The following is a 25,815-nucleotide window of genomic DNA, read 5'->3' as shown; positions in this document are numbered from 1 at the left end:
TAAAAAATTGGATTAAAAAAATATGAAATAAGCCAAAAAAAAAATGGGGGTCTCCATCTGAAGAGAAAAAAAAATATGTTTACCCAGGAAAAAGAAAACCCTCCGAGACAAAAAAAAAAAGAAAGAAAGAAAGAAAAAGAAAAGAAATTCCCGCCAGGCACAACTGATGGGGTTGGTTCGAAACTGGTGGAAAGAATTGGACACAGCACCATAGAGCCTATACAGAGTGCTTTCAACACCCCGGGCCATCGCAGATATAAACCAGGTGTAGCCCTTCTGTCCCTTCGCTTTAATTCTATTTTCCCACACACACACACACACATACACACACACAACTTTGCAAATGTTTGCTCCGAGCCAAAATCCCATTGCAAAAAAAAAAAGCAATCAAGCCTTAAGAACCTCTTTGGGATCTCCTTGTGGTCTCCCATCCCTTCCCAACCCCAGCTTCAAATTTTTTTTCCACCTTTACACCCGAGAAAAAACACCCTCTATTTTGTTTCCCAAGGGGGGAGGGAAAGTGTTTGGAAAAAAAATAAATTAAAAAAACCTCCTCCAACCCGGGTGGATTCACACGTGCAAGCGGGCTGGGAAACGGGTTATCTAGAGAGGGGAGGAAGGTCCTCCTCGCCGCTAGAGGGAAGTCTTGGCCCCCTTCTCTCTCCTCCCTCCCCCCCCCCCAACCCGGCCAACCACAGAGCAAAGCCGGGCCAGAGCGGGCAATGGCGAAGCCTGGAGCTTTGCAAGAGGCAGGAAAGGAGCTGAAGTTTGCACAGGTAGGTGGCGGGCGTGCAACGGGCTCCCGCGTGCCCTTCCCTCTTTTGCAATCTGTGGGGGGGGGAGGTCCTCCTAGGGGGGGGCAAGTCCCTTCTGGAACACCCCCCCTCCCTCCCATTGCAATGACCCAGCTGGAATTGCAGCGGTGCAAATAATGTTTTGCAAATGTTTGCAAAAAGGGGGCGAGGAGAGAAGGGAGGGGAGGTTGGCTGGCGACCCCTCCTCCTCCCCTTGGCCCCTCCCTCTCTGCTCAGCTGACTCTGGCCTGGGAAAAGGGAGAGGGAGGGGGGTCCTCCCTGCAAATTCCCCCCTCCTGCCCCTTTCTTCCCATTTGTGGGTGGGAAAATCCCAACATTTCTTGGTGGTGTTTCCTCCTGTTTTGAGGAGCTGCTGTTGCATTGCGCTTTGGGTTTTCCTTGGATCGGGGGAGGGGGTCCATCGTGCGCAGCGGGGAGGGGGGGGAGGGAGTCACAGGCTGGGGAGGATGGGATCTGTGCCCTTTAAGGCTCTTTCTCTGCCCACCCTTCATTTCTTTTTCTTTTTTTTCTCCCATCCCTCCCTTTGCCTTGCCAGGGTCGAGCCTCCGGCTCCCAGGGCAGTCTATCTGAGCCTTGGGAAGGTGAGGCCAGGGAGGCTTTTCCCAGGCCTTGCTGGGGACGATGGGCCAAAGAGCAGCCTTGTCCCCTTTGAAGACCCTTCCTGGTTGACCCACTGCTGGGTTTTCGAAATGAATTGGGGGATTTTTTTGGGGGGGGGGGAGTGAAAAAAAATGACAAAAATGGGGGAGGCAGCACAGCACCAGGCAGGTGGTTGCGGTGGGCAAACAACAGGTGCGCTTGTGGGTTTCTCGGTTCCTTTTTTTTCCTCCCCACCCCCAATAAAGCCAAAATTTGACTTCCTGCCTTGAGACGGGCATCTTTGCATCCAAATACTCAAAAATAAAAATTAATTCAAAAATAAAAAAAATGAAGATGAAAGAAATAAGAAACGCAGGTGGAAACTGGGGGTGTCGTCAAAACTTTGTACAGCAATAATCAGAATGGATGCCAAACTGAGAAGAGCTTAGAACAGAGATAGGAAAGGAAGTGAAGGAGCGAGGGAGGGAGGGAGAGAGAAAGGAAGAAAGAAAAAGAAAAGAAAGAAGGAAGGAAAGAAGGAAAGAAAGGGAAAGAAAGAGAGAGAAAGAAAGAAAGAAAGAAAGAAGGAAGGAAGGAGGAAGGAAGAAAGAAAGAAAGGAAGGAAGAAAGAAAGAAGAAGAAAGAAAGAAAGAAGAAGAAGAAGAAGAAGAAGAAGAAGAAGAAGAAGAAGAAGAAGAAGAAGAAAGAAAGAAAGGAAGGAAGGAAGGAAGGAAGGAAGGAAGAAAGAAAAGAAAGAAAGAAAGAAAGAAAGAAAGAAAGAAAGAAAGAAAGAGGGAGGGAGGAAAGAAAGAAAGAAAGAAAGAAAGAAAGAAAGAAAGAGGAAAGAAGAGAAAGAAAGAAGGAAGGAAGGAAGGAAGGAAGAAAGAAAGAAAGAAAGAAAGAAAGAAAGAAAGAAAGAAAGAAAGAAAGAAAGAAAAAGAAAGAAAGAAAGAAGGAAGGAAAGAAAAGAGACAAGGAAGGAAGGATCGGCGCTGCCAGAAGCAAATTTCCAAGCAGGTTTGGGGTTTGAGGGGAAGGACTAAGGGGTGTCCTAGACACCCCAAAAGTTTGGGGAGACATCCATCATCCCGAGCATCATGGTTTAATGCCACCTTCAGCCAAAGGCGTGTAAACCAGGATGCGGTTAGAGAGAGATGAGTGCTGACTGTAAGCAGGGAGAATTTGCAAGCAGGTTTGGGGGTTGAGGGCTAAGGGGCAGCCTAGACACCCCAAAAGTTTGGGGAGACATCCATCATTCCGAGCATCGTGGTTTAATGCAGGTGGCCTCCCTGAAAAGCCACCTCAGATCTGTGGTTAGCCGTGTTGTTTCCGACGGAAGTGGATGTCAGTGCGACCGAAAATGAGCCATTTCCCTGCACTTACTTACTAGCTGTCTTAACCTGCGAGGATTTTCCACCCAGACGGTCCCCGTGAATCTGCAGGCTTTGCAGAGAAATACGGTTTAGAATCTTCGAATCACAAGAGTTGGAAGGGACCTCTGGAGGTCTTCTAGTCCAACCCCCTGCTTAGGCAGGAAACCCTGCGCAAAAGTACCTGCTTCCTGTCTCTTCATTTGGGCTACTGGGTGTCTTTTTGCAAAATCAAGAAATAAATTACAAAATAATAAATATAGAAGGGATTATAGGCAGTCCTGGACCGTTGTAATATGGAACAGGCACTAAAGGAGCTGTTGTAGCTCGTTTAGTGACTGTTCAATATTACAACGGCCCTGAAAAAAAGGGATTTATGACCATTTTGTGGCCTTTTACGGCCATAAAAAGCATTTTTGGTGGGGGGCTTTGCAACACTTATCAGGCGACCAAAATTCAGAGGCTCATACTTACGACGGTTGTCCCGGGTGGAGGTGTCACCTGATCCCCTTTGCGACCTTTGGACGAACCACGTGGATGGAGGGGTGGGGGAAGCCAGATCCGCTTAACGACCGGATTAGCAACGGACGAACTGAACAAGGGTGCAAGAAAAGGTCATTAAAAACTCACTTTAAGAGGCGTCTCGCTCAGCCACGAGAAATTTGCAGGATCCATGGCGGGTTCGTAAGTCGAGGAATACCTGTGATTTATTTTTTTTGCTGTAGGCCCGAGCGAGGCGGTCAGTTGGGGACAGTTGTGAAACATGCGTGGGTGTTCCTGTTTCCCCCCCCAGCCAGGTGATGGTGGAGGTGTGAATTGTCGTTGTGCCAGACCCGAAATAGCATTGTGACACTTTGGCACTGGCTGAGGGGCAGCCAGATAACGGCGGCTGCCCTTGAAGGAGGGGAAAAAACTCTGTTTGCTGCGCATTGTCTAGTGTTCCCCAACAAGAGAGCCCCGTTAATTCAGAGAAGGATGGCCTAAATTAGAAAAACCAGCTCCCCGCAAGCAGAAATGTAGCCCTTGGAGGAGAAAAGTGCCGCACTTTCAATGAGCCGGGAATGTTTGTCCTCCCCGTCTCCTTACTATGGTCCTTCAGCAAGGGAGACCCCATATCTTTGAAAAAGAGGGGTCCACTTTGAAAAACCAGCTCCCTGCAAGCAGAAATGTAGCCCTTCAAGAAGAAAAGGGCCAAACTTTCAAGGAGACAGGCATTTTTCTTCTCCCTTTCTCCTTACTACTGTTTTTCAGCAACTGAGACCCCATTAATTCTGAGAAGGATGACCCACGCTAGAAAAACCCAAGCTTCCCGCGAGCAGAAAAGTAGAATCTCAAGGACAAAAGTGCCTAATTTTCAATGAACTGGGAAGTTTTGTCCTCCCTGTCTCCTTACTATTGTCCTTCAGCAAGGGAGACTCCATTAATTTGAAAAAGAGGGGTCCATTTTGAAAAACCAGCTCCCTGCAAGCAGAAATGTAGCCCCTCAAGAAGAAAAGGGCCACAATTTCGAATGAGCAGGGAATGCTTTGTCCTCTCTTGTCTTTTCCTTAAATGACCCCTTTTGTTATATTTTCCTTGCTTTCCTTTTTTTTCCTCCCGTTTTTCCAGCTCTTCGTTTTCACCCAGGCATATGTGTGTGTGTCTGTCTGTCTGTCTGTGTGTGCACGTGTTTTCCATGCCTCTGAGCATACGCAGAGCCCGTTGCCGACTGTCGGTCTCGCGCCTGCCGTGAAAAACGGGTCGGAGAACGTGACTTTTACTCCGAATCAATCTTGGGGAGGGAAATTTTCTTTTTTTTCTTTTTTTTGCGAAGTCAAGAAATGAGAAACGAGCATTTCCTCTTTTAAACTCGCCCAGCCCTTTTCCCTGACGTTTTGCATTGATTGCAAAAAAAGAAGAAAAAAACCACACACACACACACACACACAACCCAAGCTGTTGCCGCCCCACATCGCCTTCTCCTTTCTGCACCGAAGAGCCACCGGTTTGGGGCCAGGGGTTCTCCAAGAGGCGTTGGGAGGGTCCCGTTGGCTCATCCAGGACCAGCTGGGTATCGTGCCCTCTCTTGCTTTGGCATCGGCGGTTCGGCTGGGTGGGCGGTTGGCAGCTGGGCGCAGGTGGCACCCAGCGCCGGTCGGTTGGCCCAGGGTGGCACCTGAAGAAGAAGAAGAGGCGTTGGTGCGGAGGAGGAAACAACCGGGCAGGGAGGGGAGGTGGACGGGGGGACTCCAGAGCCCATGGTTCTTGAGGCCGGCTGTTGGAGCGATAGGAAGTGGGCTCCGGTTGGGGCGAGGGCAGTGCCAATCCAAAGCGAGGCTTGCCAACTTAATTATTCAAAGAGAGAATGGGGCGGTTGGTTTTTTTATTAATTCTTTTCTTTCTCTCTCCTTTTTCTTTTAAAATAAACTTCCTTTTTCAATGTGTTGAGATAGAAAAGATTTCCGTGTTTTTTTTAATTGTTTAAAAAAAATACCCCATCATTTCTTTTTTTTTTCTTCGATTTCTTTTCTTTTTCCTTGTTTGAAGAGTTAAACTTTTTTTCCCACCGTTTCCTTTTTCCCCTCCCTCTTTAATTAAAAAAAAAAATACGACCAACTTCTTTTTAAACTCTTTTTAATATGTCTGCTTGGGCGTAGCGGGCAGGGGGGCAGGGTTGGACTAGATGTCCTACAAGGTCCCTTCCAACTCTGCTAATCTGTTAAAACTTGTCTTCCCTTTTTCAGTTTTTTTTCTCTTTTTCCCCTCCACTGTTTCCTTTTCTTCCTTTTTAAAAAAGCCAACTGCTCTTTAAACTTCTTTTTAAAGCCTTTTTAATAATTCTCAAAAGTCTTTTTAATCCATTTACAATTGGAAGCGACCGGCCTCCATTGGCGCGACCGGCCTTCGAATCCAACCGGATCGAAGTAGAAATGATGGGGAGGAAGTGAGGAGGACGAGAGGAAGGGTCTCTCCGTGGCAACCGGATTCCCCCAAGGTTCCGCATGGACCTTCCGCCGTTGCCCGGACAGTCAGACAGACCGCTGACCTCCCGACTCCCTGACATCACCTTCTTGTTTCCTTCCCCTTGCCGCAGATGCCGTGAGGTCACCTCCCGCCGCCACCCCGCCATGGCGGAGGAGTGGGCCCCCCAGCTGGTGGACTACTTCGTGGTGGCCGGCTTGGTGGACACGTCCAAACCTCTGGAAGATGAGAGCCAGCCGTGCCGTCCGGCTCGCCCGAACGAGCCCATCGTTGACGTTGCCGTCATCGTCCGCTCGCAAGGCGAAGAGGTGCCGCACGGCTTCACCTGCATCGATCGGACCAATTCGGGGCACCCTGTGGAGATCAACACCAGCCTGCTGAACAACCCCCAGATGTTCATCTGCTACCGGCGGGGGAGGGATAAGCCCCCCATTGTGGAATTGGGGTAGGAGGGATCCGGCGGCGCGAGCGAGAACAGCTCTGCTGTCGTTTTCGGAGACGATTCCATACTAGAACTCCCAGTCCCTATCCCAGGGATGGCTAACCTTTCGGTCCTCGCGTGCCAAAAGTGTGTGCGTGCACACCAAGACCCATAAGGCAATGCACGCAGGGGCCCCCAGGCACACACCGTGACCCCTCCACTGCATGTCCACCCCCCACAGATGGTAGCAGCTACCCAACGGGCAGGTGGCGGGCGGGCATACGCCGTGGACCTACTCCGGCTCGACGGCTCGCAGGCCAGCGACAATGACTCTGCATATGCCGCTTCCAGCACGCGTCCCATAGGTTCGCCATCCCCGCCATTAACCCGACCTTGGAGAAGGTGACTTCATCTTTTTTGTGTTTAACAGGGTGCATTATGGGGGGAAGGACCAGCCCAAAGCAGGCTACAAACTGGTCGACACCACGCCCTACAGCCACTCGGCGAACCTGGCTTCGGGCGCGCCTGGACATCAGCACACGTTCCTGACGTTCCGGCGGGCCAGCGAGGGTCAGGCGTACAGCGCCTTGGGGATCACGGACATCTGCCTTATCATGCCCAGCAAAGGGGAGAGCACGCCCCACACCTTCTGCCGGGTGGAGAGGAACCTCAACGCTGGGGTGGTGAGTCGGAGACTGGGGCGAGAAACGATGCGTCGAGGCGCTTTCGGGCGGGCATTCCCGAGAGTCCTTCGCAGGAGGACGGAAGGGGGTCGTCTGAACCCTCAGAGAGGCCCTCCTGTCAGAGTCTGAATCCGAGGAGGAAGACGGAACAGCTGACAGGGAGTGGGAGTGTGGCTCCGTTGGCTGTGGAGGAAACTGGGGAAGGGCAAAGTCTGGCTGGGTAGAGTAGGGGAGAGGTAGAACAAGGGAGAGGGAGAACAAGGGAGAGGGAGTTCAGAGGAAGACCCAGGCCCATCGCCTCTTCATCCTAGGGCATGCAGGGAGGAACGGAGAAGAGAGGAACATGAGTTGAATGGCTTATGGGGGAGGAAAGGGCCCTGATCCCCTTCATTAGTGACCGCTGGGAAAGACAGATGATAAGAAAGGCAGGCTGCATGCGTCAGGCTGTTGGGAGCAAACGTGACTTTATCCTGTGTTGTCGTGGGTTATCTGTGTTCCCAGCGTCTTCCCAACCGTGTGAGTTTTGCCGTGCCTTCTCAAGCCTGAAATTCTTGCTCCTGCCCTGCCAAACTAATTACTTCAGTTTGGCTTGTTTGGACTTTTAAGTTACAGTTTGTGTTGACCATGTTTTGGACTGAATTTTCTGCAGCCAAAGGCTGTTCCTGGCAGAGTGTTTTTTCTCCAGCCAGAAGGTAACCTGGTCGTTAGGGTCAAAGTTGGAGATAAGAAAGGGACTCCTATTGATTATCTTGAGTGTGTTGCCTTTGTGCCACACCCCCAGTGTTGGAAACTCTTGACCCCCATGGCCGGAGGAGGGCGGCAACGCCATGATTGTTTTCTGGAGAAGGGGGAGTCCGTTCCTGGTTTTGTCTCTGGTTGGACAAGGCAGATGGACAGACAGCCAACCTGTCACGTCTCACCTGCTTCTCCGTTGGACTGGCACCCCATCTTACTCTCTTCTCTCCCTGCAGTGGGGTCCAGCCCTCTATATCTGTTACAAGATGGCGCAGTCTAAAGGAAACACCTTGGTGTACGAAGCGGGTAAGGCCTCGCGCGGCAAAAATGGAGGCGTTTCATCACACAGACCTTGGTTTTCGGAGGTTTGCTGGGCACAGTCTTCAAGGGCAGGCCCACCAAAGCTCGGGATGCAAGTAGTCCATCCCATAGTTTGCCAAAGGAGGGGGCAGTCGAAAGAGAGGCAAAGACAGAATGAAGCTTTCGCCTCTTCGCCATACCTTATTTCTCGTCTTGCTTTTAATTATTTAAAAGAAACAGCTGAACAAGCATCCAAATGAAATCGGATTAAAGAGTTTGAAACATCCCACGTATTATAATTTTCTAGAAGTTAGTACTTCCTTATGAATAACTGAATATATCCTGTTGGTTTAAGAGGCAGGAAATTGCTGTTAAGCTTCAAAATAAACATAAATATCAAGAAACGTGATATTTGCTCCACACATTGGCTGGGGGATTCTAGGCGTTGAAGTCCACCCATGAGGGATTCTGGGAGTTGAAGTCCATCCCTCTTAAAGCATCCTGGCTGGGGAATTCTGGGAGTCGAAGTCCACCCTTCTTAAAAGATGCTGGCTGGGGGATTATGGGAGTGGAAGTCCATCCGTCTTAAAGTCACCATCTTTGATTTAAAAAAAAAAAAAAACCACCAATGTCTGAACTCTCCCTCCTATAAACTTGCTTCGTTTTAAGCCAAGATGGTTCTTCTCGCTCTCCAGGCCTCCTCAGCCGCTTCCCGGAGGAAGACAACGAGGTGTTCCCGCTCCCCGAATCGGTGCCCGTCTTCTGCCTGCCCATGGGGGCCACCATCGAGAGCTGGCCGGCTGACACCAAGTACCAGCTTCCCGTCTTCTCCACCTTCGTGTTGACTGGCGCTTCGGGGGACAAGGTAACGTGAGTGCCGAAGAAAAGGGATTCGACTCGAGGTGAGCTGCGTCCGGAGTAACCGAGGGGCCGTTCTCCCCTCTCTCCCCGTACTCCAGGTTTACGGAGCCGCCATGCAGTTTTACGAGTCCTTTCCCCGCGACCGCCTCACCGACCGGCAGTCCATGTGCCTCAACCTCCTCACCGTGGTCGACCGGCGCCCCATCACCAACAAGTCCGTCCAGACCCGGAAGAGCATCTGCGTCTTGTCTCACTGGCCGTTCTTCGACGTCTTCCGGAAATTCCTCACCTTCATCTACCGCTACAGCATCTCGGGACCCCACGTCTTGCCCCTCGAGGCGTAAGTGGGGAGGACGGAGAAGGGGTTCCTGAGGAAGCGGAGGGGAGGAGGGAGAGGAGGGAGAAGTAGGAAGTCACTGGCTGTGATGACCCAAAAGGGCGTGGCACAAAAGCAACCAAGTCACAAAAGTAGGTCGAGTCCCTTTAATTCCTCCCACTTGGCCCGCAATGTCCAGTTATCATCAGCTGGAGAAAAAACTCTCCCAAGAACAGTTTTTAAAGGGAAGAAATTCCGTCCGAACCCAAAGTACATATAGGTTATAAATAAAAACCAACATAAACCACACTGCAGCAATTAACGAGACAGGGCAGGATAAGGAATTGCAGACTTCAAAAGATAACGAAACCCACACAGTTGGGAGGACGCCAGAACCCAGATAAGACATGACAATCAAAAGATAATTCATGCTTTGCTTCCAGCAAGGTGCTGTGCGCAAAACACCCTTTTTATCTCAGCTGCAGTTAATGAAGGGAATCAGGGCCCTTTTCTTCCCCCGTAACCCACGTTGCTCCCTTCTCCGTTCCTCCCTGCGTGCCCTAGGATGAAGAGGGGGTGGGCCTGGGTCTTCCTCTGAACTCCCTTGTTCTCCTCTCCCCTGCTTTGCCCAGCTGGACTTTGCCCTTCCCCAGTTTCCTCCACAGCCACCGGAGCCACACTCCCATTCCCTGTCAGCTGCTCGACCTCTCCCTCAGAATCAGATTCCAGCAGGGGGCATGACACCGGCCTTGCCTTTCCTGTTCATGCTGCAACTGCTGGCATTCTCCGGTAGACTGCTCCTGGCCATGGAGGTTCCATTCCAAAGGCCATTGGGCAGAAACCGACTTTCTGCGGGCTAGACTCCGCCCCCAGCTTCACACAAAATATCGTCCCTGGGACGTTTCCCCCCATGTAGTGTCCATCGTCCCGTTTACAAAACAGGCTTGTCCATTTTGAACCATTCTCTTCCCTTTCCTTTCCGGTGACTCCTACGTTGTTGTTTTCCTAGGCATATTTCTCACTTCATGCACAACGTCCCTTTCCCATCCCCGCAGAGACCTCGGATCTTGGTTCAGGTGAGTAGGTGGGCGGTCCGATAATATATCTACTGAACAAAACTCCGCATTGGTGACAGGAAGGGCATCCGGCCAGTAAAAACACTGCTCGCTCCATTCAGTTGCCTGGACTTTTCCCCGCAAGGGGTCATTATGGGGTCGTTAAAAGATGATTATTTGTGGAGTCCAAATTATTACTACTGTTGATCGTTTGCACCGTCAACCAGATGTTTAGCCTGGATTTTAAGCCACCTCTCCAGTCCTTCCCAAGGACAGGCAGATGTTTTTAATCTAACATTTTTATTTAATAGCATTAAATAAATAATGACATGAAAGATTTCAGCGCAGGATGTCAGCTGTTCCAAGCCGAGCTGCCTTTTTGCAATTGACGGGTGCTGATTTTTGTCAACGACGATAATATTATTCTGGTTCCTTGTGCAGTCAGCCAAAAGTTTAGACTGGATCTTACATTCTGACCCTACCTTTCAGCAAATATTTTTAATTTAATACTATTCAAGATCTCGTAGGATGCCAGCTGTTCCAAATAAATCTGCCTTCCGCAATTGACGGGCGGTGATGCTGTATTGCCCAAGTTTCACCCGTGTTTATTTCTGTAAAAACGATTCCCGTTTGCCGCAAAGAAACCGTTGGCGCCTCAGCAGTGAAACCCGGGGTGCGTTTTTTTCCCAGGCGCAGGAAGAAACGTATTTTGCAGTTGTGGGTTTGCAAGGTGTTGTGTCGTCGATCGGCTCCTCCATCTTAAATCCTCCCTCCCTCTTTTTTTTTCCCCCTCCGTAGATGTCACCCTACGACAACTTGCTCCTGTGCCAACCTGTCTCGTCCCCGTTACCTCTCAGGTGAGAATGGGACGGGACGGGACGCCTGGAACCACATCCAAATCCTGCCAGCAGAAAAATTCAACATGGCCCCTTCTCTTTGCAGTGGGGCCAGTTTTCTCACCCTCCTGCAGACTCTGGGCCCCGAACACGCCGTGGCCTTGATGGTGGCCGTATTGACCGAACAAAAACTCCTCATCCATTCGCTGCAGCCAGACGTCTTGACCAGCATTGGAGAAGCTTTGGTCTCGGTTAGTGTCTGTTGCCCTGAAGCCGGAAGGCAGGGGAAGGGGGGGGGGGAAAGGAAGGGGAGGAGGGCTGGGAACCTCAAGATGGCTGGGGGAAAAAAATTGGGGGTCCCCTGGGCATTTGGCTATGAGACAAATGATATCCCCAAATTGTGGACCTCAATTTGCAAATCCTGGATGGATGCGTTGCTCATCGGCCTAAAATGATGGAGTTGAAGTGACGCTATGCAGCTGTGAATTCCATTCTTTATGTCTGGAAAATGGTCACTCCTTGGACTTCCAACTCCCAGAATTCCCCAGCCAGCATGGGAGTTGAAGTCCATCCACTTTAAAGCATGCAAACTGGGGGATGCTGGGAGTTGAAGTCCACTCCTCTGAAAGCATGCAAACTGGGGGATGCTGGGAGTTGAAGTCCACTCCTCTGAAAGCATGCAAACTGGGGGATGCTGGGAGTTGAAGTCCACCCCTCTTAAAGCATGAAAACTGGGGGATGCTGGGAGTTGAAGTCCACTCCTCTTAAAGCATGCAAACTGAGGGATGCTGGGAGTTGAAGTCCACCCCTCTTAAAGCATGCAAACTGGGGGATGCTGGGAGTTGAAGTCCACTCCTCTTAAAGCATGCAAACTGAGGGATGCTGGGAGTTGAAGTCCACCCCTCTGAAAGCATCCTGGCTGAGGGATTCTGGGAGTTGACGTCCACCCCTCTTAGGTTTTCGTGCTGCCTTTTTAAAAAAGAACATCCGGTCAACTCAAAATGTGGGTGGGTATTCGTGATAGACCTTCAGCATCAACACACACACACACACACACAAAAACCCGTTGTGTTTTTCCCCCCCCCCCAGATGATTTTCCCTTTGCGCTGGCAGTGCCCGTACATCCCCCTCTGTCCACTCACCCTGGCCGATGTGCTGTGTGCCCCCGTGCCCTTTATCGTGGGAGTCCACTCCAGTTACTTCGACATCTACGACCTGCCCCATGACGTCATGTGTGTGGACCTCGACACCAACACCATATTCCAGTGAGTGTCCTCCTCCTGCGGACTCGGCGGTTCAGCGAGGCCCGTTCCGGTTTTAACGACCGCCTCGACCCCAGGGGTTAAGCGAATCGCTACGCCAACCTGGCTTTCCGCCCACCCTGCCCCCGTTGACTTTTTTGCTTTGGGGGAAAGCCGGCTGAGAAAGTCGCTAAAGGGGATCCCTTTGACCCCCGGGACGCTGCAAACGGTCATAAGTCTGAAGCAACCGGCCAGGCTAGAACAACAGATTTTTGAAAGCGTAGGAGTTTTGTTTGTTTTTTCCGTTCTATTTTATATACGAAGGAAAATCAAGACGGGGCTGCCTTGAGCTACTTTCTCACCCTTCCTTCCGTCCCGGGGCATGCAATTTTATTTTATTTTTTCCCAAATTTGCTCCGCGTTGCTTGATGTGCCTCCCTTTGAATCCCTAACCAGCGGGCAAGGAGGAGTCCCCGGATAAGCGACCAGGGGGAAGGAGTGGGGGATGATACTAGCGTTCCCGGGGACCCCGGCAGGAGGCACTAATCGTAGGGGCAGCTTTGTTGTGCGCGCAGGTGCGAAGAACGGAAGCTGTTGTCGTCGCGCGCTCTGCCACGGAAGCCGTGTAAAGTGCTCCTGGCCTCGTTAAACTCCCAGTACCAACAACTGGACGAAAGTAAGTCAAACGGGCACGGGGGCAAGATCTTGGCATGTAAGGCGGGCATCTCAATCAAGCAATCAGAATAGCGCTAGAAGGGACCTTGGAGGTCTTCTAGTCCAACCCCCCGCCCCTGCTCCTGCAGGAGATCCTATATCATTTCAGACAGGCGCCCTTCCCCAGTTCCTTCCACCAGCCGACGGAGCCACATTCCCGCTCCCCGCCAGCTGCTCGGCCTTCCCCTCCGAACCCGATTCCCACAGGGGCATGACCATCGGTATCTTATCCCTTTTCCAATCCTGAGCAAATCCAATTCTAGATCAACTCCCTTCTCTTTGATGAAAGCTGCAAAATGATTAAGCCAGGATTAAAAAGCGAGCCACCTCTGGATCCGAGGGGGTGTCAATTTGGCAAGTTTTTGGCACGATCTTCTGCAACCCACGGCTCGGTCCTTCCTTTCGCAGTGTACAACCGTCCGGTAGAAGAGGCCTCCTTGGAATTCCTGCTGACCGATTACGATGTCATCTACGGACGCCGGAAACAGCTGGAACTGGACATCCGAGGGGCATTCCTGCGATTCATGGCTTGCTTGCTCAAAGGCTATCGTGGTTATCTCCGGCCCATCACTCAGGCTCCTTCGGAGAAAACCCGAGATTCCAGCAGTCTGTTTTTCCTGCAGGGTAAGGCTGGACACATTTCGGGGTGATTTTTTAGAGCAAGCATCTTCCTCGGGGGGGAAAGAAAGTCCCAATAAAGAGACTTTTGGTAAAACGGTGACTCGGGGAACAAAGACGCCAAACGAGGAAGGGATAAGGAGAGGAAGAACTGTTAGTTAGCAATCCGCTCCACGTTGTTGTCAACTCCTAAAATATTTCTCTGGTCTTTTTAGAAAGGGAGGGGGGGCAGCTGTGTAGCAGCTTGCAAAATCAAAACTGCATTCCATCAATGTTTTTTCAAAGATAGTAACTAGGTGACTGAAGTTTCTGCACGCAAATATCTAATTAGAGAATATGATGGATGACTCTGGGCTATGGATGTGTCCCATTGGAGAATAGGAATTACGATACACCCAGGGGGAAAACCAGGGTCAAGAGTGACAGTGAATGATGGGTCTCAGAGTCAGCTGCACTCAGGCAGTGCCGGCATGTTAACTCCCGATAAATCCTTCTGAAGTTTTGGAAGTTTGGCTCGAGATTCATGATTTTAATTGTGGGTAACTGCCAGAATCATGACGTTGAGAGGAATTTTTGCACATGTTTTCCTCGTCTCTTTCCTGCTCCCTTTCCTCGACTAACTCGAGGTTGAGAATAATTACGAGAACCGTGGTGAAAATAAACCTTCTCTCGCTCATTCCATCCCTAACAGGCTTCCTGAAGTCCCGCGATCGAGCCTACCACAAATTCTACGGGCAGCTTTTGCGCACGCAGCTCTTCACGCAGTTCATCGAAGAATGCTCCTTCGTCAGCGACCGGCATGCTTGCTTGGAGTTTTTCGACTCCTGCGTCGACAAGGTAGCCGGAAGGGGGTCTGAATTTTACAATTCGGTTGGGTTTTTTATTTTGAATGACGACTAACTTAATTGAGTCTTTACGGGGCTTGAGCAGGTGAAGTTCTTGAGATGTTTCCTTCACGGGACGGTTTGCCTCAATTTCAATTTCTTTCTTCTTTTTTTTGTTGACTTCAGGTGCAGGTGGATTTAGAGAAAGCGGAGGAAGCTCCTTTGATTGAACTGGACGACACCCAGGGCAGCGAACACACTGTGTTTATCATGCCCCCCGAAGAACCCACCGGGCCCAACGGCTTGGAGCTGCCCCCATGTTACAAGTGAGTGTCCGTGTTACAAGAGGGACTGATGCAGTGGTGGTATTCTACCGGTTCAGCCCAGTTCGGCCGAGCCGGTAGCGCTGATGAGCAGCGGAGACCAAACCGGTTCTATCTGACCCTCTGCTGTTGGGCCCACCAACCCGCCCGGCCTCCCATACTAACCTTTATGTCCTGCTTGAAGTGCAGCTGCAAGCAGATTGTCAACTAAAAAAATACTCCTTTGGTCTTTTGAGTTGCCAGCAGAAAGAGAGTGGGGAGAAAGCAGTGCATTCCTTAAATGCTTCAGATAATTGCTAGGCAGCCGAAGCTGTTGGCACGCAAGATTATTACTGGAGAGCATGATTGGTGACTCTTGGCTATGGATGTGTCCCATTGGAGAATATACATCCAGGGGATGGGGGGAAGACCAGGGTCAAGGGGGAAATGAATGATGTCTCTTAGAGTCGGCTGCACCCAGGAAACGCCGACATGGTCACTCCTAATAAATCAGTTGTTTTTTTTAAACTCTGAGGGATGCGGCTAGAGACTTATGATTTGAATGAGGGTGGATTATCGGAGCCCTGACACACATTGCTGCACGGCAGCTGCTGAAGCGACAGGGAGAGTGCAGGCTTGTAGGAGGTGAGGCAGAAAGCCTCTGCGCTTGTGCGAAGTGCGTGTTTGGTGCACACACGTGTGCAAAGCGCGCCCACCAAGCCACGCCCACCTAACCGGTGGTAAGAATATTTGAAACGCACCACTGGACTGATGGCCTTCAACGGAGAAGATCCAGGTAGTCCCAACAGTCCGTTGAGTGGCCGTTGCTGCCACTGAGTGAACCCCAAAGACCCAATGAATCTCTGTGAATGTTTTGAATAAAAATCAAGGGGGTTGTCTTTCCGGTTTGTTTGTTTTTTTCCCCCTTCTTCCCTGACATTTGAGTTGGGTGCCCCTATAAATCCTTTTAAGTCCATAAAGGCAAAATCTCTCATTACTCTTCAAGGGCGTTAGGCTTGAAATGAATCTCCCTGCACTGCCCCTGCTACCTTAGACACATTCAGTTTGGGGGGGCCCTCCATATTATTTTATTTTTTTTAGATACGACGGCTTTCCGATGCTCCAAACCAAGCTGTTTCAACGGCCTCAGGACCAACTCATGCCCTCCCTGTGCCAAGCCCGAACCAGCGCCCCCAGCAGCCCTGCCCCTCGCCGCACCCAGCAGGTAAATATTGCCGGGTCTCTCTTAGATTTTGCGATCTGATTTCCCGCCTTGGGATTTCTTGGTGGTCTCCCGTCCACGTCCGAGTCAGCTCGAGCCCTCCTGAGCAAGTCCGGTCCCAAACAATTTTTATCCCCGTCGATTTTTATCCCCCCTTTTTTTTTAAACAGTGATTTTTATCTCTGTTTGTTTTTTAAAAACAAACAAACAAACTGACATTAAACCACCTTCCTTTGTAGGAAATTAAGGTGGCCCAGAAAGTCGCGCAGAAATATTCTTCCATGCCGGAAATGTGGGCTAAGTGCCTGCTTGGTCACTGCTACGCTCTCTGGTTTATCATGCTGCCCGCTTATGTCCGAATGGCGACCTCGAAGGTACAGGCTCTGCATGTCGCATACGAGGTGCTGAAACAGATGGAGACCAAAGAGGTCGTCTTGCCGGACGAGGTAGGAGCCCCGTTCTTCTGCGGAACGGTTCCCAATGCAACCAATGTTGTGAGGGCAGGACAGGCTTCGATTCTTGCAATTTCTAAAGGTTTCCAAGCTTTTCTCGATCTTGAGGACTAGTAACTTGGGGAGGGGGTTCTGAAATCCCCCCACCTGGTAAACCAGGATTGGTCCAGCATAGAGAGTGTTTGAGTATGGTTTGTTTATAGTAAATTATCTCACGGGGATCCATCGTTGATCTTAAGAGTGGTGCGATGGGCCTAGAGGTGTCTCGCCTCACAATCAGGAGACCGCGAGTTCGATCCTCGGTAGAGGCAGATAATTCTCCGGCCACAATGAGAATATTATCTGCTGAACAAAACTCCCTATTGGCAACAGAAAGGGCATCCGGCCATTAAAACACTCTGTTAGCTCCATTCAGTTGCCCAAATGACCATGATGGTGATCAATCCTTGATCTTCTGATGTCAGGATGGACAGACTCCAGTCCGTAGCGTTGAGATGGGGTGAAGATATGTAGCCCTCCAGATTTTGTAGAACTACAGTTCCCAGCGACCCATGTTTTCTAATTGGGCATCTTCCCTGCCAGCCTATGGGGTTATCCTATTCATCCTGCTAGCCTAGCGCTTCTCAAATCTAGACAGATTACCCCAAATTGAGTCGAAGTGGTTTTTCTTAGTGTAACCACACACAGATCCATTTCCCAACACATCACGGACGTTTAAAGTGGCGTCCCGAAAACCGATGACCGTTCGTTCGGCTACCATTCCAAGTTACGGCATGACTGAAGACAGGGCTCCATAAACAGTCCTTGAAGTTTCACTTTCACTTTCACTTTCGCTTTTACTTTTGCTTTCTCCTAAGTGGTATCGAGTGAAGAAGGAAAGCATTGGGAAGCACTGGGATACCCAAAACACGTGTGGTTCCCCCAGGTGATGTCACACCTGGGCCTTAGTTAGGGATTCCCTCTGGGTTTAACTTGAACGGGGAAATTGGCATCCATGCCCCCTTCCCTCTTCTCATTCCAAGGTGTGCTATCGTATCCTGATGCAGCTGTGCGGTCAATACGGGGAACCGATACTCTCCGTCCAAGTCATGCTGGAAATGAAACGGGCCGGGATTGTCCCCAACACCATTACCTACGGCTACTACAACAAGGTACTTCTGCCCCCCCCCCCCCACCTCCTCGTTTCTCCATTGTGGTCACCTTCTTCGTGAGTTTAGCGTGGTTTTTATAAGCAGCCATGAGTTCTCGGCAACGGGGAGCATCAAGCGCCATGGTGTGAGTTAAACCCGGGTTTCCTGTCCCGCCTTCCTCTTTCGCCGTAGGCCATTTTGGAGTGCAAATGGCCGTCCAGTAGCCAAGGTGGCCGTCTTCGCTGGGCCAAACTTCGGAACGTCGTCCTAGGAGCCGCCCAGTTCCGTCAACCCCTGCGCCAGCGCCAGCAGGAGGCCAAATCTCAGAGTCTCAGCCGTTCCGCAGGTACAGTTCTGAAGACGGACAAGGCTCAATTCATCCCCCACCCAGCACATAACCTCCCTAGCCAAAAGGCTTTAAGATGGGGGGGGACTACAATTCCCAGAATTCCCCAGCCAGCATGTCTTAAATATGGGTGGACTACAACTCCCAGAATCCCCCCAGCCAGCAGGCTTTAAGGTGGACGGACGACATTTCCCAGAATTCCCCAACTAGCGTGCTTTAAGATGGACGGATTATATTTCCCAGAATCCCCCAGCTAGCATGCTTTAAAATGGGTGCACTACAACTCCCAGAGTCTCCCAGGCAGCGTGCTGGTCACATGAGCTAATTCTACTTTATCGTAAGGCTACATTCACAGAATTTTGCAAGTTGGGACAGTACAAATCTCCTGCTCTCTCTTTTATACCCCAAGAAACTAGAGGGCCGTTTGTTCTGTGATTCTTTCTCCATCTGTTCTACAGCTGGGGCTCAGCAGTCTTTGACTGTTCCCTAGGTCAGTGATCCCCAACCTTTTTTACGCCGCGGCCCGGTATCCCCAACCTTTTTTATGGCGCGGCCCGGTACGACATCAGCTGGGCGCCGCCATCTTGTTTTGATGAAAAAGTGCTTCCGGTGACCTCACCGGAAGCACTTTTTCATCAAAACAAGATGGCGGTGCCCAGCAAGCCAGCGGCCCGATAGGACTTGTTCCACGGACCGGTACCGGTCCGCGGACCGGTGGTTGGGGACCCCTGCCCTAGGTAGTATCTTTACACCATTTTCCAAGGCCGTTTATTACATAGATAATTCTGCTTCACTCTAAGGCTAGTTTACCAGAAGATTGCAGGTCTAAAATTACAAATCTCCCACCATCTGTTTTACAACCTGAGAAATTCCTTTTCCACCCGTTATGCAGCTCAGGGCTATGCTCTTATCTAATTACAATAACTTAACAGCAGCACAGATAAACACGGTGCACCTCACAAATGGAGGGTGGGCTTCCTTTTTTTTTCTTTTTTACTGGCAGACAGCAAAGAGGCCACACCTCCCAAATATCAGCCCCGCATCGGCCTCCAGAGGCAGACGACCTGGTCTGGGAGCAGCTTAAGAGAGCGTCTACAACCCACGCTCCCGAAGAGCGACAGCCTGAATTTTCCCAAGCAGGACATGCCAGCGGGCACAATCCGGAGTGAGTCTCAATTCAAGAGGAGGGGATTTCGTTTATCCAAGAGGTGTGGAAAAATCAGATTTCAATTTTAAAATCTTACAGCAGGGAAAATATTGGACAGCCCCAAAGCTGAAAGCAATAATACGCTATCAACACTTCCTCCCTCGCGCGGGGCGCAGGACGGGCCCAGAAGCTCGGAGGGCAGCAGTCTTTCAGACATCAGCAGTTTCTTGATGGATGAGAGCGACCGGTTAACGCTGAGCAGTGTGGAGACCGGACAACAAGAGGGGGCTACTCCGGGGTCAGGCCAGGCTGCTGAAAACCGTCGCCTGGGGAGCACCCCTCGCCGGAGTCTGACCGCCAAACTTCAGCAGTTTCTGTCCCCCATCAAGCGACCTTCTCTGAAACACGGTTCCAGCGGGGAGGTCTCCCATGGGCGCAGCGGATCTGAGCACCGAGAACACCCCTCTCACCAGAGTCCGCGGGAGGGAAACTTGCTGCTCCCCCCGGAGCGTCCAAGATCCACAGCCTCGGAGGTCGGTATCCCCATATAGAATCTCACGCGGAACGTGTCGTCGTGATCTTTTCTCACAGGTCCTTTTTCTCGACTTAACCTGCTCTTTCCTACAACAGAGTTCGGCCTCTCTGGGTAGTGAATATGATCTCTCAGATACATCCGTCTGCAGTTTCAACCTCCGGAAATCCAGTGATCGGTTGTCGGAGCCTCCGGCAGTTGAGGTATCTTTCCCCATTCGATCCTGGATTTCCGCCGCGGAAACCCACGATCCTCGATCCTCCCTGTCTGGGAGTCCTTGTTTCACCCGCACTGTTTCCCCTCACAGAACGATTATCCGGTCCTTTCAGGTGCTGCTTTCCAGCTGCTCGCGATGCCAGGCTTGCAACTCGCTGGTGTACGACGAAGAGGTGATGGCTGGGTGGAGTTCGGACGACTCTAACCTGAACACCACCTGCCCGTTTTGCGGACGTCTCTTCGTGCCCTTCCTCAGCATTGAGATCCAAGATTTCCAGATGGTTTCCCTCAGGTCCGAGTGCCGATTATGCTTACTTTTCTTAACCTCTGGCATCTTGATCTTACTCCTGACTGTTTCCCGACTGCCCGAGCGCCAGTGGACCATCCTTGACCTCATCATCTCACTTAGAGTTGTGATGGGTTGTTAGGTTTTGTGTATATGTGTGTGTGGCTAACATACAAGTGTGAGTATGAAGTATCATGTGAACCCAGAAAACAGTTTAATGCATTAACCAAGTTAAATGTGTCATGAGGAGGAAGACTTACGTGCATGGGATATGGTGTTTTTTTTTCCCACCCTCCCTGTAACTTAGCTCACTCACTTGAGCCATCTGCACTGTGTTCAAAGCTGTTCGTTCCCTTTTAGCAATGCCGATGTTTCGGACACGAGTTCAGTGTCCTCGGATTGGCCCCGGGACAACGAAGCCCCCATGCCAGGCGGCCAGGGCCCGGTACTCAGTGATCGGTCCCAGTGTCTCCTGTTGGATGAGGCAGAACCGGATCCGCGGCGGAAATCCAGAAACGGGTCCCTGTGCAATGGCTTCAGCGAATCCCCGGTACGGATGCTTACGTCCTTCCTTGCTCGGACACAACCACGTTGGGATAGGCAAATGCAAATGGCGTTTCTGTTTCGAGGACTCATTTCTGTAGGAAGGGTAGCAAATTTGTTGTAAAACAGCTCAGTTTCTACAGATAGGTGCCTCTCCTGACCTTCCTTTTGAGCATTAAGTTTCTAGTCCTCGTGGAGGGCGGGAGGTTTGTCTTCCCCAGTGCATGCCGTGAGATTGTAGCCTGGGTGTGTCATTTTTGAGCCTTGGGGGAGCTGAAAAAAGCAGAGAGGATGCAGAATAGAAGAGATATGGAATCTCATTTAGCGGCCACTCATTCAGCGACGGTTCGAACTTATGACGGCACTGAATGAATGGTAGCTACCACCGGACTTTGTACTTCGAACCGTTGCAACCTCTTACAGATTCTTCGCAGCCTTCCCTGCCGGCTTCCCACAGGCCAAGTCAATGGGGAAGCGTGTAGGAAGTCGAAGGTTGCAGTCACAGGAGGTCCTCACTTAAATGACGACTCCGCCGTCCTTGTTTAAAGACAACCGGGGCTTCCTGAACTGCCGTGGCTAAACAACACGGCCATTGTTTTATGGATTTGTGACCGTGTGGCTTAAGAGTGGGAGCTTCTGGCCCACAAGTAGCGTCATTAAATGAGGATTATGAGAAAGGAATGGAATTAATTAGGGTTAGAATGCAACATAATTGGATCCTTCTTTCCAGAGTCCGAGATTACAACTCCCATATTCCCGGGGATTTGGCTGGGGCTGATGGGGAACTAGAACCCCTCCTTTTTCTCCCAGCTGCCTCAGGGTCCTGCCGCCCACGTGGAGCAGCTGGCTTTCGCCTACCTCAGCCCCCTGGTCCTGCGTAAGGAGTTGGAGACCCTGCTGGAGAACGAGGGAGCCGTCTTCCTATCTCAGCCTGAGTTGGTGGACAACCATCCCATCATTTACTGGAACCTGGTCTGGTATTTCCAACGGTTGGGCCTTGGCAGTGGCCTGCCCCAGCTGCTCCTGGCTTCCAAGCACGTCCAGACGGCCTCCCAGGTAACACAAATCGCTCCTCCGCACAACGACCCTGCGAGGGAGGCGAGGTGGAGAGGGAAAATCTCGAGAACGTCGCAGAGGAAAACAGAACGGGGGATGGAGGTCCCTCTTGGGAGATTTTGGAAGAAAAGCCAACTCTTGAGAACGGCTTTTTTTTTTTTTTTGCGGGAGGCGAGGGGTTGGACTGGATGACCTCGAGGGATCCCTTCCCACACACTTCCCCTCAAAACAGAACCAGCACCCTGGGGAGAAATTCTTAAGCAGAATCCAATGGATCTCAGACCTTCAATCGGCGTTTCTCCATCTTGGGAACTTTTAAAGGCAGGTGGACTCCAACTCCCAGAATTCCCCCGGCGGTCTGGCTGAGGAATTCTGGGAATTGAAGTCTATTTTGCCTTAAAAGCCCTCCGAGGTTGAAAAACTCATCCGTTCTGCTTCCTTTTTTTTTCTTTCTTCCAGGCAACGACTCCAGAGGGCCTTTTCGTCAACGTACGCTTGCTCTGGGACGTGCTGAGTTCCGATCCTGACAGCTTTCCCCCTCTCTACGTTCTTTGGAGGTTGCACCGTACGTGAGAGAATAGTCAGGGTTTCCTTTGAACTCACGGTGCTTTGGGTTAATGGCGGCTTTATTGGACTCTTCTCTGGTCCACTTCCCTGGTCCCTCCCAGGACGGAAAACGTCCCTCGGTGGTCGCTAAATGGTGTGAATGATCCGTGGAAATCCTGATGGGTTTGGCTAACCGTAATAGACAAAGACGGGCATCGGTGCCGTCCGGTCCTCTCAGGTATAACCGCATGTGCTAATGGATTCTTACGCCAATCTTCTTCCTTTCCCAGGCCAGATTCCCACACGGCTGCAGAATTGGCGCAAGCATAACCACCCGTTCTCGCTCTCTTTCCTGGAAGCGGTCATTAATTATCTTGGCCTGGGCGAGGTCAACAAAGCCATTGCCCTTTTCGTAGAAAAGGTGGCAGGCTACGCCAGCCCTGGGTTGCTGCAGAGGTAGGCTTTCGTCTCCTGTCTTTTCCCTCCAAAAAAAAGTCAATACCAAAACGCGGGCATCAAATCAAGAGGCAGAAGGTTCAGCCTCCTTTAACAAATTCATTTATTTTAACATTTGTTTGCAGGTCCTGTTTTTATTTTTATTTTTAATCCATCCATCTCCCTCAAAGAGTACAGTGTAACTTAATAAATAAGTTACATACTGTAAAGTACATACTGTACTGTACATAAATAAGACTACTGTACAGTGTAACTTAATAAATAAAACAATGCATAAAAATTAACGACAAAATTAAGTTAGGGTTAAACGTTTTAAAGTTGCCAACAGAAAGTTGGGGGTGGAAAGGAGTTTTGAAAGAGGAGTGCAGTAGTTTGGAAGTGAAAGTACCTTCCGTGCATACCTTGCAAAGGTTATAACTAAGCGACTGTACACAAAAGTCCAGTTGGAGATCATGATGGATGACGCTTGGCTATGGACGTGTTTGGTTGAGGAATATGAATTCGGATACACCCGGAGGGGTGGGTTGGAAACCAGGGTCAAGGGTGAACAGTGAATTACGTGTCACAGAACCAGCTACACCCAGGTCATGCCAATATGTCGCTCCTAATGAGTTCTTCGAAGCTTTTTGAAGTTTGGCTCAAGGCTCGTGATTTAATGAGGGCGATCGCTGGAATCCTGACAATGTCGAATGAAAACGTCAAAAGGGGAAAATCTTAAGATGGACATTTAATGTTGGGTTATTACAGGTGGGTTTGGGGGGGGGCTCTCAAGGGACTAGCCGGGCCCCCACCATTGTGGGGTCCTTTTCACTGGTCCCAAAAATGTTGGCATTTTTTTTTTAGACGGGGGGAAGGGAGGGCGGGAAAATAAAGCCGTTTTCTCAAGAGCATCTCCGCCAATGTGAACAAATGGCTCCCTCTTTGTTTCAGAAGTGTTTATCGCGAATTTTTGTTCCTGAAAATAGCGGCGCTGGGCAGGGAGCGTGTGGACATTGGTAAGAAGTTGGAGGGAGATGGACAATGGGGGTTGAAGGGAAGAGGGAGGGGGGGTGGACAGACACACCCCTATAATTTGGAGGGCTGGGAGGAGAAGGGTGGCCTCACTGTAGCATTTAGGGGATCCGTCCGTCCCTTTGGGACTTTTTTGGTCGGGCTGCCTCCTTGAGGACTAGCACCTTGGCTGTGCCGAGTGTGATTCATAAAGGCCACTGGAATCTCTCATCATAAGCATGAGACCCTTGCTAGCACACAGCTTGTTTTATAAAGGGGGGGAACGGGACAATTTTCCACCTTGAGGACTAGTATCTTGGTGTGCTTCATAAAAGAGAGGGGGAAATGGCTACCAAGACCTCTCACTTTGAGGACTAGAACCTTGCCCATGCCCAGTATATATTATAAAAGGGGGAAAAAATACCATCAGGCTCTCCCGCTATTGAGGACTAGTATCTTACCCACGAACAGTTTGTATTATCGAAAGGGGGGAGGGGGGAAAATGCCATTAGGATCTCTCGCCATGAGGACTAGCACCTTTCCCCCTGCCCAGTGTGCTTAATAAAAGGGAGTGGGGGAGAAAACATTTAAGATCTCCCACCATGAGGACTAGCCCCTTGCCGTGCCCATTGTGTATCATACAAGGGGGGAAAAATGACGCTACCAGGATCTCCCAACTTTGAGGACTAGCAACCCGAGGGCGTTTTAACACACACAAAAAGAAGGGGGGGAACCTTTTTTTTTACGACCTTTCCGGCCACTGTCACTAGGTGAATCCTCCCGTTGTTAAGGTTGTTAAGTGAACCCGTTCTTTCCCCCACCCCCACCCGTTGACTTCACCGGTCAGGAGGTCCGCAAAAAGGAGGCATCGCATCAACCCCCCTTGGCAAACACGTTCGTCAAGCGCCTGAAAACGGCCGTGGCAACTCTGAACGGTCGCTAAATGAAACACCCCTTTCTCTCTCTCTCTCTCCCCCCGCAGCCGAATTTGACAAGAAGTACAAATCGGCTTTTTCGAAGCTGGCCGGTAGCATGGGGAAGGAGCACCTCAGGCAGCAGAGGGCCCAGCCCCTCACCACCAAGGCCGTCGATTGCCGGAAGAGTTTTGGGGCCAACCTGGAGTGCTAGCGGGAGGGGGCGTCCGGTTGCCCTCCCCCCCCCAAACCCCATGCATCTCTCCCTCTCCTGCTGCTGCTGTCTGGGACAAAAGACAAAAAAAAAAAACAAGGATGACACTGGAGCTGATACCAAATTCGGGGAGGGGGCACCGCCTAGGCTGTTCCCAGCACCCCTGGGCCCTTCGGAGTGGGGGGAGTGTGTGTGCAGGGGGTCCCAAAACGGAGAGGAGGGACCCTTCCTTTCACCCCTTGGAGCTGCTGTGTTGCCCTCTTCCTCCCAAGAAATTGGGAGAGGGATTGGGGGAGGGGGGAATTTCCTGGCTCACCTCTGCACTTTGCACATGCCTAGGGGCTCAGGCTCCCCCCCACACACACACATAGGCACCCCAAATCTCTCCTGCCTTCCCCGCCCCCTCCTCCCCCAAAAAATCTGGATCTTGGTCTCTTTTTTTTTTTTGGTGCGCACAGTATCAGTTGCAGAATTGGGATGGAGTGGAGCAGGGTGGGGCACAGTTATGCCCGCCCACCCCGTGAAGAGTGACGCCCCTCGGTCGGCCCCGCCCACCCTTTCTCTTCCACCCCTCCCAATTCATGGGGGGTTGAGTTAATTGGGGAGGGGGTTGTCCCCTCTCCCTCGCTTTGTGATTTTGTTTTTAGTATTATTTTTACCGTCAGTGTTATACGAAAAGGAGAGGGGGGAAAAGGAACATAAAATGGAAAAGAAGCTATTTTGTAAATTTATTTATTACAGAGCCCCCTCCCTCTGTTTTCCCTGTCCTACCCCCCGTGCTTTAACTGTAAGGGCGCCCGTCGTGGAAAGTTGGTGGCGCGCCGTCTTTCTGTTCGTAGAAAGGGTGTTGGGACCCCCCTTGCAAGGGGTTTCTTTCTCCCCCAACCTCAGGTCTCAGTCCCAGCAATATGGACCCCCACCCCAGCCAGCCGTCGTTGCCGTGTTTCTGTTAACTGTTCGAGTTGGGTTTTTTTGTTTTTGTTTTTTTTCCAACGTTCTTCTCGTCCTGTAAATAAAAAAAAAGGCCTCTGTATTTTCCTTCCGGCGTCTTGTCTCCGTTTCATGAGGGTTTCTGAGAACGTGCGGAGGGCCTTCCCTATCTGGGCTGAAGCTATTGGGGAGGGGGTTCAGTTC

At 50.8% G+C, this 25,815-nt stretch overlaps 1 protein-coding gene across 3 annotated transcripts; it reads left to right on the top strand.

The window, feature by feature from the left end:
• The first annotated feature begins 684 nt into the window (after window positions 1-684).
• On the top strand, window positions 685-25,719 carry DENND4B (DENN domain containing 4B). Of its 3 annotated transcripts, none has more exons than XM_026688164.2 (28): window positions 685-776; window positions 5,838-6,170; window positions 6,577-6,829; window positions 7,801-7,870; window positions 8,560-8,729; window positions 8,824-9,065; window positions 10,051-10,117; window positions 10,895-10,953; window positions 11,039-11,183; window positions 12,022-12,197; window positions 12,749-12,849; window positions 13,296-13,511; window positions 14,197-14,342; window positions 14,516-14,655; window positions 15,733-15,856; window positions 16,093-16,299; window positions 17,328-17,456; window positions 17,628-17,781; window positions 18,785-18,946; window positions 19,031-19,461; window positions 19,559-19,663; window positions 19,790-19,968; window positions 20,323-20,512; window positions 21,316-21,561; window positions 22,021-22,126; window positions 22,398-22,563; window positions 23,494-23,558; window positions 24,536-25,719. In XM_026688164.2, the coding sequence occupies exons 2-28, from the start codon at window positions 5,872-5,874 to the stop codon at window positions 24,679-24,681; spliced, it is 4,494 nt and encodes a 1,497-aa protein (XP_026543949.2). In that variant the 5' UTR covers window positions 685-776; window positions 5,838-5,871; the 3' UTR covers window positions 24,682-25,719. The 3 variants fall into 3 exon arrangements, with proteins under 3 accessions (XP_026543949.2, XP_026543950.1, XP_087799347.1); XM_026688165.2 differs by having other exon boundaries at window positions 19,028-19,461; XM_087943221.1 differs by lacking the exon at window positions 685-776 and adding an exon at window positions 4,690-4,814 and having other exon boundaries at window positions 19,028-19,461.
• Window positions 25,720-25,815: the final 96 nt, after the last annotated feature.

Source organism: Notechis scutatus, chromosome 14 (genome assembly GCF_049901735.1).
Source record: "Notechis scutatus isolate UNSWTSFEM ecotype Mainland chromosome 14, rNotScu1.2, whole genome shotgun sequence".
Taxonomy (NCBI): Eukaryota; Metazoa; Chordata; class Lepidosauria; order Squamata; family Elapidae; genus Notechis; species Notechis scutatus.
This window is presented reverse-complemented; position numbering and strand designations above follow the sequence as displayed.

Coding starts and splice junctions, on each gene's coding strand:
- DENND4B (XM_026688165.2), top strand. CDS start 5,872: ATGGCGGAGGAGTGGGCCCCCCAGCTGGTGGACTACTTCGTGGTGGCC. Junction 13,512..14,196: donor CAGTCTGTTTTTCCTGCAGG/GTAAGGCTGGAC, acceptor CATCCCTAACAG/GCTTCCTGAAGTCCCGCGAT. Junction 21,562..22,020: donor ACGTCCAGACGGCCTCCCAG/GTAACACAAATC, acceptor TCTTTCTTCCAG/GCAACGACTCCAGAGGGCCT.